Source organism: Necator americanus, chromosome II (genome assembly GCF_031761385.1).
Source record: "Necator americanus strain Aroian chromosome II, whole genome shotgun sequence".
NCBI classification, from domain to species: Eukaryota; Metazoa; Nematoda; class Chromadorea; order Rhabditida; family Ancylostomatidae; genus Necator; species Necator americanus.
In genome coordinates this window covers 8,204,430-8,224,199 of record NC_087372.1, presented here as the reverse complement: position 1 = coordinate 8,224,199, position 19,770 = coordinate 8,204,430, and the positions used below count along the sequence as shown (strand labels likewise).

The 19,770-nt window shown below is 36.9% G+C and overlaps 1 protein-coding gene across 1 annotated transcript; it reads right to left on the bottom strand.

The window, feature by feature from the left end:
• Positions 1 to 14,207: 14,207 nt before the first annotated feature.
• On the bottom strand, positions 14,208 to 14,714 carry RB195_017146 (uncharacterized protein; the record flags this gene model as incomplete). Its single annotated transcript, XM_064184011.1, has 1 exon — positions 14,208 to 14,714. The coding sequence occupies one exon, from the start codon at positions 14,712 to 14,714 to the stop codon at positions 14,208 to 14,210; it is 507 nt and encodes a 168-aa protein (XP_064039892.1).
• Between the last annotated feature and the right edge of the window lie 5,056 nt (positions 14,715 to 19,770).

Below are 19,770 nucleotides of genomic sequence, written 5' to 3'. Positions count from 1 at the left end.
AATTTTCGCGCAATCTATTTCCCATTTTCCTCACTGGTAGCCTCTCAAATGAGCGTGAGTTCCCCTTTTATTCTCTTTCTCCTTGAAAGGTCGTACTGCAAACTGTAGTTAAATAAGTTCATTGTAGTTAAATAAGGTCAGTTATGGAGGAGCGTTAGGAAAAGTTGGTAAAAAAATTTCGATCGTTCTGGAAAATGGGAAATGTGCAATCTTTTCTTCTTGAAATTTTTACCTCTTATCCTTGTTTGTATTATTTTACTCGTAAGCGAGTCTAATAAAATAATAACGATAATAATATTAATAATAATAAATAATATCAATATTAATAATAATTAACATAAAGAATTAATAATATTAATAATAACGATATTTACCCGTGGGGATAAGGTAAAGCGTGGTGATGGGACACTGTCCCATCATCGGGATCGGCTTGGTCTTTGCATCTTTTCCTACCTTGCGGATCTGTTTTTTTTCGTATTTCTTTCTCATACCTCTTTTCCTCCTCTCTCTCCCGCATCACTTTTCTCTCCTCTCCTTCCTCCTACTGGAAAAATTGCCACATACGTTTGACCCCATCCATTGGTGTGCATTCCGTACAATGTGAAGCACCGGTGTCTCATTTCTCTTAAGGTGGTTTTGTGTTTAAACAGCAATTCCATACGCGTGTACCATTTATTTCAATCTCACTTTATCCTGCAGGAAAATCGTAATTTGTCAATTTTTTTCGCTAAAATGTGCAGGAATAAATTTTTCCATTGTTTGTTGCTGGTCTGGATGTGTGTGTGTGCGTCGTCATTCAATATCACTTAGTGAGATTGCTGCCAGGACTTTTCGTTTTTTTCCCCCGTACTCCCGTTTTGTTAACCATCCAGAACTGCTGGAACCTAGGAACCGTTTCGCCTGAATTCACTGTATTTTCTGGATTTTCTTCCTCAACACTTCACGTACGAACTGAGGTAAAAATAATGTGAATAACTATGGAAATACAAAGAGAAAAAAACATCGTTTTGTGCCCAGCCACTACCTCATCACTCTGTACAGATGTGTTTTGTTGAAAAAAAAACCCAGAAAAATTTCTTCTTTTCTCATTTCTTTCCCCGGATGTCACCTCGTTTGTTAATAGAAAAACCTTTTTGCACTTTCCGGAATATATGCAGTCAGCAGTATTGGGATGGTTTCATATTTCATGGTACCCAAGTGTGTTCACAGCTTTGCAGAGTTGTTGGTTCCAGTCGAATGCGAACATTTCCCTTCTTTTTTTCCCCTCAGCTTTTAACATTCACGCTTTATTACACTACACTGGAGATGTCCTCAACGTCCACAGCATGATGGATCTAGTGCTTCATCAATAATCAATGATCTGGTAAAGATCTTTCGTCCAAGTTAATTAGCTCAATTATTTTATTCGTTTGTCGGTTTTCTTCGGCAAACATAGCGTGTTTCTTTGCGAACGGCTGTTATTAACGAAATTAAAGTCAAAATAATTTTATTTTCAGAGAAATTAGAAATATAAACTCGACAATCAACTGTGGTTTTTTTTTTGAATTTTTATCGATGTTTTTTTTTTGTCGCCGCCAATCGGAGACAATTTTCCCGTCAACCTTTCCCTTTACATACTGCCACTTTTTCCAGAATTCCTACAATTATATTCCTGACTCTGGATGAGTTTTCGATGAACACTCGACTGTTTCAGATCCGATTTAGAGCTAAGTAAACCTGAATCGACTCAAATTTCGAATAGTTCCTATGCGGAATTGCTCGAATTATCGGCAATTCGAATAATCTTCGCAAAAATTCGACCGAATAGAGAAGAAAAATTCGGTTTAAATGCATACTAGACAAAAAAAAAACCGGCTGAATCTGCTAAATAAATTTGAAATTTTTTTTATTTGCTCCAATCAAATTCTCGCTATTTGTCTCGGATCTGTCGTCTTTTTTTTGGATGCATAAGAAAAGATTAAGAATCCAGAATTGATCATTTATTAAGCTGTTTCCTTCTTTTTCCGAACGAACGGGCACTGATGGCGGAAAAATACGATGTTCCGTGGATGATTTCCCGGATGTCCGACATCCGTCTTTACATTTCCTCTCATACTGTAACGTGTGTAGTTTAAAACGAAACGAATCAGGCTTTCGAGGGAAAAAAACTTTCGAGCGTCATCGCTTGTAAAGAAAAAGACATCATTATCTTTATGTTTTCACATTAAATTCTGAGAGGACATCGACACAAGAAATAATGTGCCTTTTTAATGGGTTTTTGTTGTTTGTTTTGTTTTTTGTTTCTGGCGCTGTCTACTTTTTGTGCCTTCAATTGAAGATTTTATACTTACTCTTCTATTACTCTTAATTTTATACTTTTTGTTTATTTTTACTTTATTTTTCACTTTTTTTTACTTGAGAATTGCATATTTTATACTTATTCTCTTGCTTATTCTCCATTTTATACTTTTTTGCCTTCAAATCAGAAGAATTTTATGAATCCAATGATTTTATGTTTACAAGATGTAGACGCAATAACGCACAAATTTGTTTAAAATATCCGAGAATAAAATATAAAAGCAAATAAATAAAACGTTAGCAAATAAAACATAGAAAACATACAAAAGCATACAAAAACAACATAAATAAAAACTATGAATACGTCTTTAAATGGGAAAATGCTCTCACAACTTTTCGAGAACTTCTTCCGATTGATGACCTCTACTGGATTCGTCTCCTTCAGTAGACTATTCCAAAAAAAAAAAAATTGACGAGATGACACGGATTTGTGCCTCGATAATGTCAAAATCTGCTCGATTTTTTCTCTCTATTTTTGTCAGCTTTCTAAAATTTTTTCTTACATTTCATCGGTTTTCATTTTTTCACCAGCTTTTTTATTTTCTCGTTTGAAATTTGAATCAATTTTAAAGTAATGTTGTTAATGGTCTTCAAATTGGTTACCTCTCCAAACAAAATAGAATTTCTTCTGATGTGAATTCGAACACCGATCCCCGTATCCTACAATTTCTACTGAGACTCCCATACGTCACGTGCACAGAATTTTGGCGGACGCGTCGCGGTCTCTCGGCGCAACATAAGTCCTAGCATTTTCGTTAAGTCAGGGAAAACTAAGTTTCCCTTTTAAAACTTTTAAAACTAACTAAAACTAAAAAAGTCCTAAGTTATGTAAATTACATAAAAATAAAAAAAGGTGTAGTTAATCCTAGGTTATATAAAATATATAAAAATAAAAAATAAAAGATGTTGATTCTCACGACTGGAATTTGCAGAAATTTGGTCAATTTTGTGGTCCTAAGAGAGTTATAAAATCAGAATCGATTAAAATTATTAATCTACATATGTATGCGGGGGTGGACTGAACAGCCACGTGCCGGCGCGCATAAGTACATATAGGAAATACGAATGGATAATATTTGAATTTGAGAATTACCATTATTACCGTAGAAATAATAGTTTTTCATGCAGATTTAGCTAAATGCTATGAATTCGGAGGACATATGAATGCAATTCACCTTTTTTTGAATTTATTAAATTGAAATAAAAGAAATAAAGTCTGGATTTTTTCTAGAAAAAAATGCAATCTTGACGGAAGTTTGCCTTTGAATAATAGGCATGGTTGTGGAGTGTGTGTTTGTGTAATTTATAGGACTTATGAACGTAATGCATCTCGTTTAATTAATTTTAATTTTTGGGGACTGTTCTTGTGCTTGATCATTTTATTTATTCTTTTTTTCTCTCTAACCCCTTTTTTCTTTTTTCTTTCCAAAAATTGCAATCTTTGCCAGAATTCGCCTTAAAATAATTATAGACATGCTTGTGAAAAGTGTGTGTGTACATATGTGTTCATTTCGCGTGTGTATGCACTTAGGGCATTGAAATTTTTGATTCATGTCTGTTCATGCACCAGTAAACTTTGAATAGCCACGTTTTATGGGTAGCCGCGTACAACGAACGATGCTGGATAACTGCTCCGAATTCCAACAACATAAGCATCTAATCCGTGTTTCTTTGTTTTCTTTTTCTTTGTTTTTTTTCCCAATCCATGTTAGCTGAATATTTTTCTAAAGATCAAATTTTTGTAATCACTTTTATTTATAATAATTAAAAGTCATTGCAATTTCCTATTAATTGCTTATTATTCTTAATGAGGGGTAGGAGTGGCACAGTCGGTTAGAGGTCTGTTGTAGTCTCATGGTCGATGGTTCGAAACCGCCCTAGTGCAAACCAAGCCTTTCATCCTTCCGGGGTCGATAAATTGGTACCAGACTTGTCTGAGAGGATAAGACACTGACTTGATGGTCAGCTGGCTCCCGCAAGTCATTCCAGAGGCCAACACACGTTCCAAAACCTCAACGATTACGAATTCCAATGAAACGCGTTGGCGCATCCCAAATGGATTGATACGCCAGTGACTTTATCCTTTTTTATCCTTTGGGGACTGCTCCTGTGCTTGATCACTTCATTTATCCCTTTTTTTCTTTCTTCTCTAACTCCTTTCTCCTGATTTTTTGAAAATTTTTCTTTTTTCCCAACTCCTAATTCTTTAAAATGTTTTTGGAAATCTTTGTTTCTTCTTTTTGTCTTCTAATTCTTTACGTTTGAAAGAGGCGGATGTAGCGCAGTCGGTAAGTGGTTCCGCTGTGACTACATCATCAATTGATGGTTCGAAGCCGCCCCGTAGACATCCACGCCTTTCATACTAACCCCGCAAGTCATTGTATAGGCCAACTACACGTGCGTAAACTTCAAATGTTTCGGAATTGGAGTGACCGTGTTGGCGCTACCAAGCGGATTGGTGGGACCGACATCTTAACCTCTTATTTGTTTTTTTTTTTATTGAAGAGCGATTTTCCGAGACAACCATACTTTTCTTTTTCTTTTTCTGGCTTAGTTTTGGACTCTTTCATATGAGGAGTTGGAGGTTTTCACCACACCTCTTGAACCAGGAATCGAAAAGAAGTGTCCCGAGGAAAGTCCTACGTTAAATTCCTTCTTTCCACCAACCTTATTTCTGCGTTGTGCGTTGTGACAAAATGAAACTAAAATGTGCACAATTGAAAAAATAAATAATTTTTTAAAATAAATAGATAAATAAATAAGTAATTTTTACGAATAAACCTGATCCCGGGTCACAAGTCTTTGCTGCTTACCACCATACCATTAACCTACCTTTCTCAGAATTTATTTAACTAATAAAAAGTACCAGGCAATTGTGATTGACGGATGTGATCCTAACGATTTTTACACTGTGATGAAATGGCGAAGAAAGGTGTTTTTTCTATCACATAATTAATTTCTCTTTCTTTCCAGAGATTAATCTGTTTTCACGTGAGAATAACGAATGAGTTGTGCATTGCGCGTTCTCATGTGGACGCACAGAATTCTTCTATAAAATATTTTCGAGGAACAAGTAAATTTTTGTGTCCGGTCAATTGAAAAACTCATTGTCTTGCTACCTGATCTCTTCGATCAATAATTAAACGGTGAGAAAAATAGCTGGAAATTATCCATGAACTGATCCGGGTGCCTAGAAGATTTTCTCCTACCGTACTGTGTGTTTAGGAAGGCCTTCTCCAGATCATCCTGAAGTTTTGACCACTCCCTTTTCGCGGTCAGTGCACTCCTTATTTTATTGATTCGATGCTGATTTGAGTTACTTTTCGATATCGTTTCTAAGATTCAAAATATTTTAAAATATTTTGAATAATAAATAAATAATAAGATAATAATAATTAATAAAATAAATGATAATTAATTTTAATAATAAAATAAAATATTTTTTTTGCTATTATATCTTTATGAAGGGTTTCTGGTGGTTTTCTTGCTACTTTTTTCAGGAATCGGTTTCTGAATTTCCAAATACCGTAAAAATTATTTTTCTTGCTATTGTATCCATATGAAAATTTTCTAAAGGTTTTCTTGCTATTTTTTCACGACTCCTTCTCATTTTTTCCCATAAGAACTATCGAATTTTCTGGATAAGCTCCCTGGAAACGTTATCTTAGCGTTATCTTAGTTTCTTCCTCGATTTTCTATGATGGTTTCTTTTCTATGAATTTTCTTTTATCACGTTTCATTTAATCTATTTGGGTGAATTTTTCCGTGTATCTTTTTTTTTTTCGCAAGGAACGATCCTAGATGAAGAGATATTTAGACTAAAGTGGACGTCATCGAATATTCAACGAATAGTCGGAAAAGTTCCGTAACCTGACTCATACGAATTCTTGTTATCCGGCGCTTATACGCGCTCCCCCTTCGCGTGTCATCGTTAAATGAGCGGAGTGTTGTTTTCGAGAGCGAAATTCACCACCACCAGGTCCACTCCGGCGAACTCCTCCATCTCCAGCCACCGACCGACCGACCGTAGTCCTCGTCCTCAAATCCTCGTGAATTTTTCATCAACATCAGCGAATCAAAACAGCTGCATGCCTCCACGAATCCAGGAAACATCAATCTCGACGGCTCGGTACCAATTAACGTGTCAGCTCACCGGCCCGCAAACCGTCAACTGCTGGAAGTTAGGCTCGGCCCCCGGGCGCTGAGTAGTACTTCTACGCGCCATTTCATCGGGTCGCAATACTGGGTAATTTCTCTCGGATAAGAAGAATTTTCCCTCATTTATCAACTCAACTCAACTTCAACTTTATAATCAACTTTACCTTCCTTTTCTTCAAAGCTTATACTATTCAATTATTAAAATCTCTTCGAAACAATTTAGTCCTTTTTCTCAGCAATAATACAAAGACAACAATTCCTTTTTTTTTTGTACACATATACATCTTACATATTTGTATTTATTTCTGTTTTTGTATTTTATATATATTTTATACAGTCATACATTTTAATTTTAAAAGTAGCAAACAAGTAAGCCACCCACCATTAGGTCTTAATTTTATAATTTTTATATTTTTATTTTCATTTTTATTTTTATACCAGAAATAATTTTTATACGAGTACTTTCCGGACTAGGCTACCAGAAATAATTTTTATACGGGAACTTTTCGAACTAGGCAAATATTTTCTATGAGATTTCCTACTGTAGTCAATCTGTTTTACCTTGGATCTTCAGCTATTACATTTTCAAGAGAAAAAATTGTTATACTAATGGTGTATAGAGTTTTTCGAAGGTCGTATTAGGCATTTCAACGTCATACCTCGATCTCATCATTTTTTCTGTTTTCTTTTTTTCTGTCTTTTTCCAATGTTTTCTCATAATAATTGCGGAGAATATACGTTTCGTCTGTCATTTTCATCACTGATTTTCACCTGCTTATTCTGTGTTGCTCGGTTGTGTCTGATTTGGTGCGTTGTTTAATGATGTAGGTGTGCAATTACACAACTCAGCAAATCTGTAATCACGTAGTCCTATGAAAAATTGCATGAAAAATAACATCAAGTACAAAATGAACAAAATTTTTACAGTATTCAAAGGAAGAACAAAAAGTAGCAGGACTTATTGGGGGAGATCACCTGGGGGCGGTACCAGGGCAGCTGCAACCAATAGGAGAATTCGTGGGTCATCATCCTTTGTACTACCATCGATACTCGGAAGTGCTAACTAAAACTTTTAGTTTCTAAGCCATTTTAATTTTATTTCCATATTTCTACATTACTTCTTCATTTAACATTAGCGGAACTGGTAAGAGCTTTTCGCGTTGCTTTGACTTCGTCAGGATTGGGTTGATGGTGGGTCTTAGAAAGAATTTGTGTGTTTTTTTCTCTCTTTTATTGCATTTGGATATAGATCCTTTTGTTTTAAGGATAAACAGAGGATTTAATTGCTAAGAATAAATTGCTATCCAAATTTCTTGTTAATCAGTTCTTTTGTCATTTTAATGTTGCCTAGAAATTCTAGTGATGGTGATTTATTTGATGAAGTAAAAATTCTGAGCGTTTTCACTGGATGCCTTTAGTGAACCACATCTGACGATGTAAACAAACACGCATCGGGTCATTTTATACCGTAAGGCGATTTCAAGGTCACATTACGAGAAAAAAAACCGAAAAAGATCGTGGTCCAATCGCGGTGAGCCGGTCTAAACGATCGCCAAGCCCACATTAAAGGCATCATCCCGCGAATTTGAGGTGGTGCGGATTTCAAGTGGGAGTATTCGTATACGGAGTCGTAGATTATGGAGAGAGGGGTGATCCCGTCCATTTCTTCCTAATTGCCGTGAAAAACGGCACGGAAGATACTGCTTCGAGCGTTCCGGGGCGCTATTTTCCACAACGAGTTCGATTGGAGCGCGCCAGTCGTGTGCACACACGGCATCTTCCGGGCCGTTTTTTATGGCAATTAGGAAGAAACGGACGGAATCACCCCCCTCTCCGTAATCTACGATTCCGTATACGAATACTCCACCTGAAATCCGTATCACCTTAGATTCGTGGGGTGATGCCTTTAACGACGGGAAAGGTTTGTGTTTTGCTGGGATTGAAAGGGAGTTGTCCACTATAAGCTCCTCCCATCGGATCAAACACTCAATTCGGACCTCTACTGTCAACAACTGATCAGATTGAAGCAGGCGACGGACCAAAAGCGGCCAGGACTCGGAGGACAATAAGAAAAGTGCTCTGCCTCATCCAGATAACGCCAGGCCACACACACATTTTTAACAACGCACCAGAAACTCCGAGAGCTTGTATGGGTGGTTTTACCGCACCCACCGTACTCAGTCCACAGCTGGGATTTTCCACAGATCCTGGGACAAGCCAGCATTATCACCCTTTCAAATATTTGGAAGATTTTCTTGATGGTACAAAACTGGCCTCAAGAGAGATTTGTGAGAATGAGGTGGTCAAGTTTTTTGCCAATAAAAACAAGGACTTTTTCATTTGCTGAATTATGAAATATCCATCAAAATTGTCAGAATTTATTGATTAAAGCGATTTATATTTGATCTTAATCGGTTAATTCTAATTATTTTAGTTTCATCGTTGAAGCAACGCGAAAAAAAACGCTCAGAACTTTTTTCTGCACCTAATAATTTAAAAAGTTTCCATACGATTACTTAATTACACTATGATTGGATTTATATTTAGGTTGGACACAAAAAAAAACCTCCAATCCTATCAAAAACCATCCAATCCTTAAGAATAACTTCTACTATAAGCAAACTTCTAGAAATCGATAGACTTTCTCAGAATTAATTATTTTCTATTGGTTTCTAGTATCTGTAGTGCTGCTGTAGTCCTTAATTGAGAAATTTTCCACGTTTTTATGAGTATCTTGCAGGAAAAAATTCCCCTGCAGAAATAAAAATGTTATAGTCACCAAAAATCGTCACATTAGACACGTCGCACAAATTTGCTATTGAAGAGATGTTGGGTAATTGCACTATGTAGTGCAAAATAACTTTTTTTTCGGGTGGACTGTTGAATTTCCAAGCAGTTGTCCGGAAGAGATACTTTCGAGTAAAACTCGACATAAGTCGTGTGTGTGTGTTTGTTTGTTTGTTTTCTCGTTGTTTGCATCCGTTCGTCTCTCGTTCCTAGTCGTTACGTCGTATCCATAGACATTTTGATTAATCTACTAGTCTAAAGTTGAAGGTAAACTGTCAACGAAAATGTCTCCGGAAAACACTCTGGAAATATAGGGTTGGGCAAATAAAAGTGGTCCAGGTCACTTGATTTATGCGCTATTATTTTTTTTTTTGTAGAGAATCCTCAAGGCTAAAGTGTACCCGCGCTACAACCCTCATGGCCCTGAGGAACTGCAGCAGAACATTTCTGCTGAGATTGCAGCCATTCTAGCAGTCCAGGTTCGTTCCGGACCTCTGGAATTTGCTGATCAGGGGTCAAAGTTATAAAAAAATTAGCGGTGTGGTCATTTTCAACATCTCCTATAAGCAGGATAGTAAACTATCTCCTTTCCTTTGATGTGTTCCCTTCCAACCTGGAAATTTTTTCCCCCAGGCCACATTTATTCGCCCAAACTCTGTACACACTTGCAAATCCATAGGTATACGTTCAAAAATAACACATAGGGCAACGATGAGTGGAATTGGACGCAGGCGCCGTCCTCGTCTGTCCTCATGTCGAGTGCAAATCGCCAGCTTAACTTTTATAAATAAACTCGTGCTCGGTGTTTTCCCAACGCTCAAGCTGTTGTGAGACGTTTTCATTTATCTTCGTTTTGCGAACGGCATCACAGGGGACATTTACTTCCTCAGATCCGAGAAAATACACAATGGATCCGTTTTTTCCTCCTTCTCCTTTTGGAGCACTCGACTCCTACAGCGTCTAATCTCATTCTATTTCATTATCTCAGCTTCTCCTTTCCAGTTATTTCCCAGTTTCGATGGAATTTATCGTAATAATGACTTCCTGAATGTTTATTCTACTATTTGCTGTGAAGAGGAAAAAATCTCGACTTAAAGTTGTTCTACCAGAGGCAGAAAAGAAGGAATGTCAATTTTTATATGTCTTTAGTCGTTTTCGTACGTTTTCTTTTCTTTATGCGTTTTTAGTGCATAAATAAATAGAAAAATAAATAAATAAATAAATAAATGAGTACTTGGAGTATTTGGATGTAGATATAGAATGTTAAATCAATACAACACGTCAAAATTACTAATTAGAATTTGGAAAAATATTGATTACAATTATATTAGAGATATCGATATCAATGTTATAATATTTTTTGCTTGCCTCTTCATAGTTCATAATTCGTTCCAACTTTTAAGTCGCATGCTATGCCGCGCCGCGACCGCGTCAACAGCGAAGATGTGTGCGAGCGCACGTTTACGTACCGGCTAAAACGATTTTGCACTCGATGTGACTCGGCTAGGAGAGAAAAAGAAACCAATTTTAGTAAATTGTGGAAAGGCTGTGGCATTTAGAGAAAAAAAAGTTTTTTTTCATATTTTTGATGTAAAATTCTTCCTTCAACATAACGCTATGTATGAAGTTTTCTTGACATGTTTTCCCAGGAGAATTTCCTGAGGAAATTTTTTTCCGCCCATCTACAGCATTGCTTCTCTGTCATCTCATCAGCTTTCAATCTTCACATGCGGCCCGCTATGACAGCAGCAGCAGTTGAGTTAGTCATAGAGGACAGAAGAAGAAGGAGAAGAAGGAGAAGAAAGAAGAAAAAGAACGAACGGGGAAAAAAAACTTCTATCGGCACTAACTGCGTCACTGAAACGAGCTTGTTTTGTTCACATAAAATTTTATTGAGAGCCTTCGCCGCCGGAGTCTATTTTAACTGTGAAAATCACCGGAAATTCCTGTCATCCGGAGCTGAGACAGCTGGCCACCGTGATCGATTTCATTTCAACTTCCGAACATTTCAACGTAGTTAGCGAATAAATAATTTCAGTTGTTAAATTTCAGACTTTTTTGGTTTTGATTTATTTCTTTATTATTGTTCAACCTTATTTTTATACTCTTTATTATTTGTTATATTAAAATATTTCATTATTTTTACATTTTTTATCTTATTGTAGTTTATGTCCTATTTGAAAGTTTTAAGATTCGTTTAAAATTAGGGTTTATGTAAAATAATACGTCATCTGTACTCAATCCTCACCATAATTTCCCCTTTCCGCTACATTTCAGAGAATTTGCTCAGAATTGCTCCGGTTTTACCACTTCCCCTCGAATCGCAGTTTCCTCTTTTGCGCGAAGAGAAATTATCGTTTTTCCACGGCCCATTGATTGTCCTTTCTGGCGCGAAGATTAGTCCAATGTTTTCCACAATTTCTGCTTTTACTGCTTCTACTGCTACTGCCGCTGTCGCTGCCACCGCGGCTACAAATCCTGCCGACGACGAGTGTTAGTGTTCGTGGTTTCGTTCGGTGTGCCGGCCAGTATTCAGGCGCTCATCCACTCCCCGGGGACCGTTCCTTGCTCGTCGCCGATGACCGAGCCTAATTTTGATTAATAACCACCAAAACTATGCCTCGTGGTATGGTCGATTGCTCGAGTTTTCACGTGAAGTTTGAACGTTTAGGAGAACGAAAAAAAAAGAAGATTCATCCCTGGAGAGTCGTTAATTTTATGCTCGTTTCGGCGTTAGTCGAGGATTTATAACTCTCACTTGGTATAAACGAAGAAAAGAACGCGTTAATCGATTCAAGTTAGACGTAGTTAGGTAGTTAGAATGAAGTAAAATATTCCTGGAAATTAAAAAAAAACCCGTGTAAAAAAATCATTCTTAAAGCGAAGAAAATTCAGTTCCAACGGGAGCTTTCTAGAAATTTTCTAGAAATTTTCAGGAAAAAAAAACTTCCCATTCTAATAGCTTCAAGACCTTGGCTACTGCAGCGCTCAAAGGTTACTTTCTAAATGGGAACATTTGTCGGTGTCTGTGAGACACCGGTGACTCACCACGTTAGGCGACTTAATGCTCCATGTGCGATGCTTGGTGAGACACCGGTGAATCACGTCAAGTTCAAGTGTTCTTCTTCGTGATAACAAGAAATAGCTGCAGTTGAATGCTTACATTTATTTATTTATTTACTATTTTTGTTTATTATTTATTTATAATATTTACGTGTGTCATTGCGACCGCCGCTGCGCTCATTGATTTAATCCCATCCCTAATCGTCTTCTTCCAAGAAAAAAGTGGGCATGGCTTGAATTAGCAACATTGGCCGCGTTGCTAGCCGAAATCTTCTAACTTCACTTGTGATTTTTCCGAATCATCACTTAATTAGTGCGTAGAAATTAATAACTAATTATCTAATTAATTAATTACTCTAAGGAAATGTTCTTTCGTGACTTCACGTCTGTTTTTCTTCGGATACAAAAACCTCATACCGTTGCCAATCTGTTCGCTTTTGCACTCCTCTCTATGCAATTTTCGAGTCACAGCCCCATGAGTGTTCGCTTTATTTTTTAAAGCAAAATTTATGGCTTAAGGTTCTGGTTGGAGTTTTAATTTTTCATTTTACTAATAGTTATCAAGCAGCTGTAAAAAAGTTCCTCATAATAATTCCATTGTTTCTGTCACCAAAATCCGGAGATATTTTCACTCAGTATTGACCGGGTTCGTTTTAAATTCTTAATTCAGAACGTATTTCAAACAGGGTTGCAGATTTAACTCTCAAAAATTTCCACACATTTGATCACTAATCTCTGATTTCCAATAGGGGTCTCAGATGGAATCCCTTCAGGCAATTAGATCCGCTTTTGTTTTGCAGTGCAATTCTGTTTGGAACTTCTTTTAAATTGATTTTATCTTCACATTACTCGAATGATCACATTACTCGAATCATAAACCTGTTGATGATTATTTATTCTACGTTCCAGAACATTCTACTATTCGAGCAATCGAGCTTTTCGCAATCGTTCGATATTCGAATGATCGAACACGTGAATCTTTTGAAAAGCTGAATATTCGAGTAGTTAAGCTTTTGAATTCTATGAGTTAGTCAGATAAAGGAGAAAACTGACTTTCTCACTACTCCAGCAATTCGAATTTTCGAACAATTCGAATGTTTGAATACTTGGAAGGAATTTGGATTTTGAATCCTTCAAACATTCGCTGCTCAAATTCGATTCCTTGCCTGGGCATGTGTCTGAGCAACATCGTCACATCTTTTATCCTGGGTAGAGTCATTGCGGCACTGTATGGATTTGAATGTTTCCGGTTAGGGAATTCGAGAAAATTTATCATTTCCGGGAAATAATCTTGCAGATAGTTGTTTCCGGTAAAGTACAACACGATTACTGTACTGTGGATCTTAATTGCTGTTCCACACCCGGTTACTTACGTTCCTCTCTTTTTACATTAGAAGCATATGTATATAGGTGGAGGAGGTTGATTACCTACTGCTACAGTATCCCCGGGTCTCTGTCGATGTCTCTTTTCGGGGCGTCTCAAGGCTTCTCATTGTCCCCGTGCGGATAATTCTTCCACTCACTTTAGACAAAGCGTACATAGTTCTATTATCGCTCCTGGATCAGATTGTTTTCACCCAGGTTTTCGCTGATGTTCCCCGCGTTTACACCCATCAATCACGGTCATCGTCCGTCCCTTCATCGTTCCCGGTGCCGCCGGTGTTGATCAAGCTCAGCTCAACTTGATGGAGCTGAACAAATGGTGCGCTTACACGCGTCTCGAAGATGTTTTCGTTAAAAGCGCTTGATACGTTCACATCGCTACATCTACACCGATAATTTTTGCAGTCGAAATTTAATTTTTGGTAATTCTTGGTAATTTTTGCACTTTTCATACGTTAATACGTTCACATTAGCCACATCTATCCTGATAATTTTTGCAATTGTAATTGAATTTTGAATTTTGTTAATTTTTGCATGCAATAATCGGTAACCGTAACTTTTTTTTCGAATTTTTCTCTTTTTTTTCGACCAAACGTGTTTTCTTTTTTTCTTCTTTCTTTTGGTGCACCACTGTTGAATACTGTTATTATTATCCTTCTATTTGCTTTTGATGCATCATGATACAATAATAATAATAATAATAATAATAATAATAATAATAATAATAATAATAATAATAATAATAATAATAATAATAATAATAATAATAATAATAATAATAATAATAATAATAATAATAATAATAATAATAATAATAATAATAATAATAATAATAATAATAATAATAATAATAGTAATAATAATAATAATAATAATAATAATAATAATAATAATAATAATAATACAATTCGAAAAACAGAAAATTTCGTATTGAATATCTTATTTTTTTTTGTTGATAGATCAGAAATCGTGCAGAATAACGTCATAAAATGGAGGAAATTGAACTGTCAAAGAGATTTTTGACCAATGTACCTAGGATACATTAATTACACGTGCTGCCATTTTTCTAAATACTAAATGGCTTCTAACTCTCTGAATACTGTAGCTGAACTAACGGTTGATCGCTTTACTGTATCATTCTGCTGATTTGTTGACATTTTGATGTGTCGTTTCAATGTTATTTATTTATTTACTTATTTATTTATTCACACACACCGACGATGCACCACGAAAGGAAATTATTTTAATCTCGAGCCAAAAAAAAGCCCACCCTTATTTTTAGGCAATAGTCTTCGCCACGGTGATTTACGGGCTCTTTCTTCTCTTACAGAAAATGATAAACTCATTTGCGAGATCTGGTCCCCAAAACCAGAGAATTTTCGTTCTATTTAGATCATGATAACTAGGTGGAAGTGAAATGAGGGAATGAATGAGTAAAAACAAGTAAATATTACCACTATTATTAATGATATTAACATCAAATATTAATATCATAGTGTTGTTCAATTGAGCGGGAATTTTTGGGTTTTCTTTAAAAAAAAAAAACTTCTGTAGTGGATGGGAGAATAAAACCGAATTGGGTGCCTTCTAACTCTGAAATAATCCCGCAAGAAAGTTCCAAATATAGGTTTTTAGGTTGAATTATGTGTCTGCAGCATTCTGGTGCAATTACAAAAAAAAGAACTCGTTCTACATACCATTATTTCTTCTTTCTCAGAGATTTTTTTTTGGTTTCACAACGTGTCGGGGACGATTTTTTTTCCATTCAAGTACCAAATGTCTTGTGCAATTCCGAACGTATGCAAGGATGCTGATCTTATTCTTCTAGTTCACTTTATTTTCTGCTAATTTTCAGTCGACGCGCGACCACTGCGTATCAATCACACTCGACACTTCTCCGATATTTACTTTATCATCATCTCTTTGATTTGTGCTCTCTTCGTAATGCTCTTGGGAAAATTTTCATCCGTGAAGTGAATGAATGTGGACTCTTAGGGGTCGAAAAGAAATGAAAAAGTGAGACTCGAAAATTTTGCGTAAGGATGAGGATGGTGTTAGGAAGTTTTGTGCAAATATCGATGAAATCCAGATTAAAATCAAATCTTTTTTGGGAATTAAATCTTCTAAAGGCTATAACGAATATGAGAGCTGTTATTGACTAAAAAAATATTTTTAGAACAATTTCTCATTAGGAAGATATTAAGGAAAAGAAAAATATTTTCGTAATTAGCTTTGTGGAGCAGCAGATGGAAGTAGCAGAGCTGGGCAAATCTCCACGATTTACTCACAAATAAAACGATTTAATAAATTGATTGAATTAAGTCAATCGTGCACGTGGTTCACTGCGAGGATCACGTGCATTTTTTTTTCTCTTTTTTCTCCATTTCTTCTCTTTGAAGATTTCAAATGCTGTAAAGCTACAAAAGCGTCTTATTTTTATGTATTTTCGAATGAAAAACAATTAATATCGTGAAAAAGCTAAAAGATAATAGTAGCATCACGTTATGAGAATAACGGATAAAATATTGAAATAAATAAAATTCTAACAAAAATAGTAAATAACATTCTAACAAACTTAGCATCCAAGTGTCCTTGGCTGACAGGTCATCCAGGGGCAGAAGGATCCAAAAAACCGTGGGCGTGAAGATTTCGGGTCAGGTTAAAGCGTAAAGGCAATGAGAAAGATGCTCTTTTGACATTATCACATGACGTCGGTAGGGCGTGGGTAGCGGAATATACTAATAAATAATAATATAAACAATTGATAGGTTGAAGATCAAATGTGAAATTTCAGTAGTCATTTTGTTCCTTTTCCTCTGAATTTTCTAAAAATTTCTACAACCCCCCGAACCGAACACGGCTTGTTAAGTAGAAAAAATTATGCAATTTCATTCCACAGACTCGTCGAATCGTAGAAATAAAAAAATTCAGGGGAAATAACGAGAAAATGAATTTTTAAATTTTGTACTCGTCTTTCAACCATTAAATCATTGTTAGGTCATCTTCTTGGAAAACGAATCTCCCGTCAGTTTCAACCTGGAGCGAATTTTTCTTTTTTTCCAGAATTTGGTCAGCCTCATCGGGTTTTTTTTCCCTCCTAACAACTTGCACCGCCATGCTTCCGTTACCGACGTCTAACCCACCTACCTACCTCCTTACTCCATAGTCCATTCGTTGCGCGATAAGTGTCCTCAGATCGGGGCTTAACTGTTTTTAATGGGTTTCCGGACAAGTACAGCCATATGTATGCGGTCAGAAATGTCGCCTAATTCGACACGGCTCGTCATATCGCTTGGCTCGTTCGCACATCCGCCGACACTAACGCGGCTAATCATCTGAGATGCGCTTCCGGTCGCTTCGTCGCCAGTCGCTTTCGCGCCAACAACGACAGCAACACGGACGACACATTTACGAATTTTTAGCAGTGGAGAAAATTTTTGAAATTGTTTTCCCTTTTACTTGTAAAACTTGCCGGAAGACACTATTGGTAGATCTTTTTAAAAATCGACGTCGAAAAGTAAATGAAGTGAAAGTTTTCGAAAGTAAATGTGTGAAAGTGTGAAAATTCGATTATTTCGTTGTTTCTGTTTCAAGGATCATCCGCTCCTCCATCACCATCCCTGTGATAGCCTTAATTTCTTCGCATTAAATGATTTGTTTTTTTCTTGCTAAAAAATTTTGAGGGAAGAGGTAAAATGCCCTTGTATGTCAGTTCTTGTCTTACAAAAAACTGTAAAATGAAAAAAGTTTCCCTTTCGCGGGGGTAGGGGGGATTTCACGGTATTCAGTGATGACTATTTTCGTAAAAATATCTAATTAAAATGCGATCTTCAAGGAGCAGCCTCCAGCGTTCTGCGAGCAAAGGCATCTACGATCTGCCTAAACGTTGGCAGAAGACCATCGATACTACTTCAAATAACTTACAGTTATCATTTAAAAATTGTAAAATGAATAAAAATATTGTCAATTTGTCCAAGAACTTTCGACTCAACCTAATATTAGCAAGGAAAAAAGAAACTTTTTTCGGTCGTTTCTCATGTTTTTCGAAAAACACGGCGGCTTTCAACGCGGCCCGAGCGCCCGGGCCAACATTAACCCTCAGGGGACGCGTCAGTTATGATTCCGCTAGTTATCTCGCATACGAATCTTCACATTGACCTAGCCAAACACTTGTCTTCGGCGACCACATCGGGTGACAAACTCGAGCAAAGCACTCGATTTTCTCGACGCACAAATTCCCCGAAGGGCGTGGATTTTGAGGAGTGAAGGCCCGGAGTAAATTTATGGTGAACATAACCGAGTTAGAATGCGATAAACGGGAAAATCTTTCATTGATTTACTTCCTTCAATTTTCTCTTTTTTTTTTGGAGTTTTGAAAAAAAGAGCCGCCAAGTTCCCTTTGGTTCACTTTTGGGTACTGTAGAGCATCGCTGGGAATAAAATTACTTCCCGTACTAGCCGTACGTCATGGAATCCTTTCTTCTTCTTATTTATAGAAGGATTATTTGAAAATCTTAAATCTTTCGCTATCAATTTGGCTGTCATCGCTTTTCTCAGGAATAGTAGCTCGAAAAAATGATTACATTGACATTTACAAATAAATATAATAATATGATACAAAAACCCCTGATAGTTTCTGAAAGCTATTTTTAAGATATTTTCCCCGCTAGAAGTTCGACTCCAATGGATCTTGAACTTTTCTGGAAAGTGTTTCTCTCCCTTCCCTTTCAGTTGTAATTTCTTAAATTTCTTAGATTTCTCTTAGTTACATGCTTTTCAACTCGTTCCGGCGACATTATCTATTTGAAAATTCTCTCTTTCTCTGGTAATTTTCAATAAAACTTCAATATTGTTTTCTTTATATGAAAAATCGCTTTGTTTGAGAATTTCCTAGTGAAACCACTTCATCGCAAGTCGTATTGCGTGACAGAAGCTTTTCGAAAGTATTTCATCTATTTTCCTGATTTTTCCTGATTATTTTGTTGTTTTTTTCAACGATCTCTCAACACTCTCAACACTCTTCCATCCTAGCGTTACCTCTGCCTCTACGTTATCTCTTATATCGAGAAATCACCGATCCCGGCGTTTCTCCACGATCATTTTCATATTTTTTCATAGTTTCCAAATCTGCTTCGTTGTAAGTCCACTCCTTAAGGTACAGATGTCGGGTGAATATGTGAGATGCTTTTCTTCCGTACCATCTCCTATGATATCCTGAAATATATATTAGGTTGGTGGAAAAATAATGCGCGTTTTCAAACATTCACTTCGAAATCTTATAACTCGCGTGAAAATTCACTTTATCAATGGAAATAATAACTATTACAGCATGCGCATCTTTGCCAACGAGAAAGAAGTTTACGCTGCTTAAAAGACCGAGTTTTCTCAGTCCACGAACTTCCGGAAGTCGTTTTCGGCATCACTTTAATTTTGAAAGATCTTACTACTCGGGCAGCTGTCCGGAAGTTGGAAAAAGTGGTAGTCGGTTGGCGAAAAGTCTGGGGAATGTGGTGGGCAAGGCACAGTCTTGAGGCTTAAAGCCATCACCCCACGAATCTGAGGTGGTACGGATTTCAGGTGGAGTATTCTTATAAGGGATAGTGAATTATGGAGAGGAGAGTGATTCCGTCCATTTCTTCCTAATTGCCATAAAAAACGGCCCGGAAGATGCGGCGCCGCACAAGGCTGGCGCGCTCCAGTCGAACTCCTTGTGGAAAATTGTGCGCCAGAACACCCGAAGCCGTATCTTCCCGGCCGTTTTTTACGGGAATTAGGAAGAAGTGGACGGAATCATCCCCCTCTTCATAATCTACTATCCCGTATACGAATACTCCACCTGAAATCCGTACCACTTCAGATTCGTGGAGTGATGCCTCTAACTCGTTCAACTTCAGCAGCATCACCTTTGAAGTGTGTGGCCGGGCATCGTCGTGTAGGAGAATCGGGCCCTATCTGTTCGCCAACGCCGAACGAAGAAATCGGAGTTTTTGGTGCATTTCGTTCAGGCTTTTGCACTACTTCTTTGCGGTTATTGACCTCACC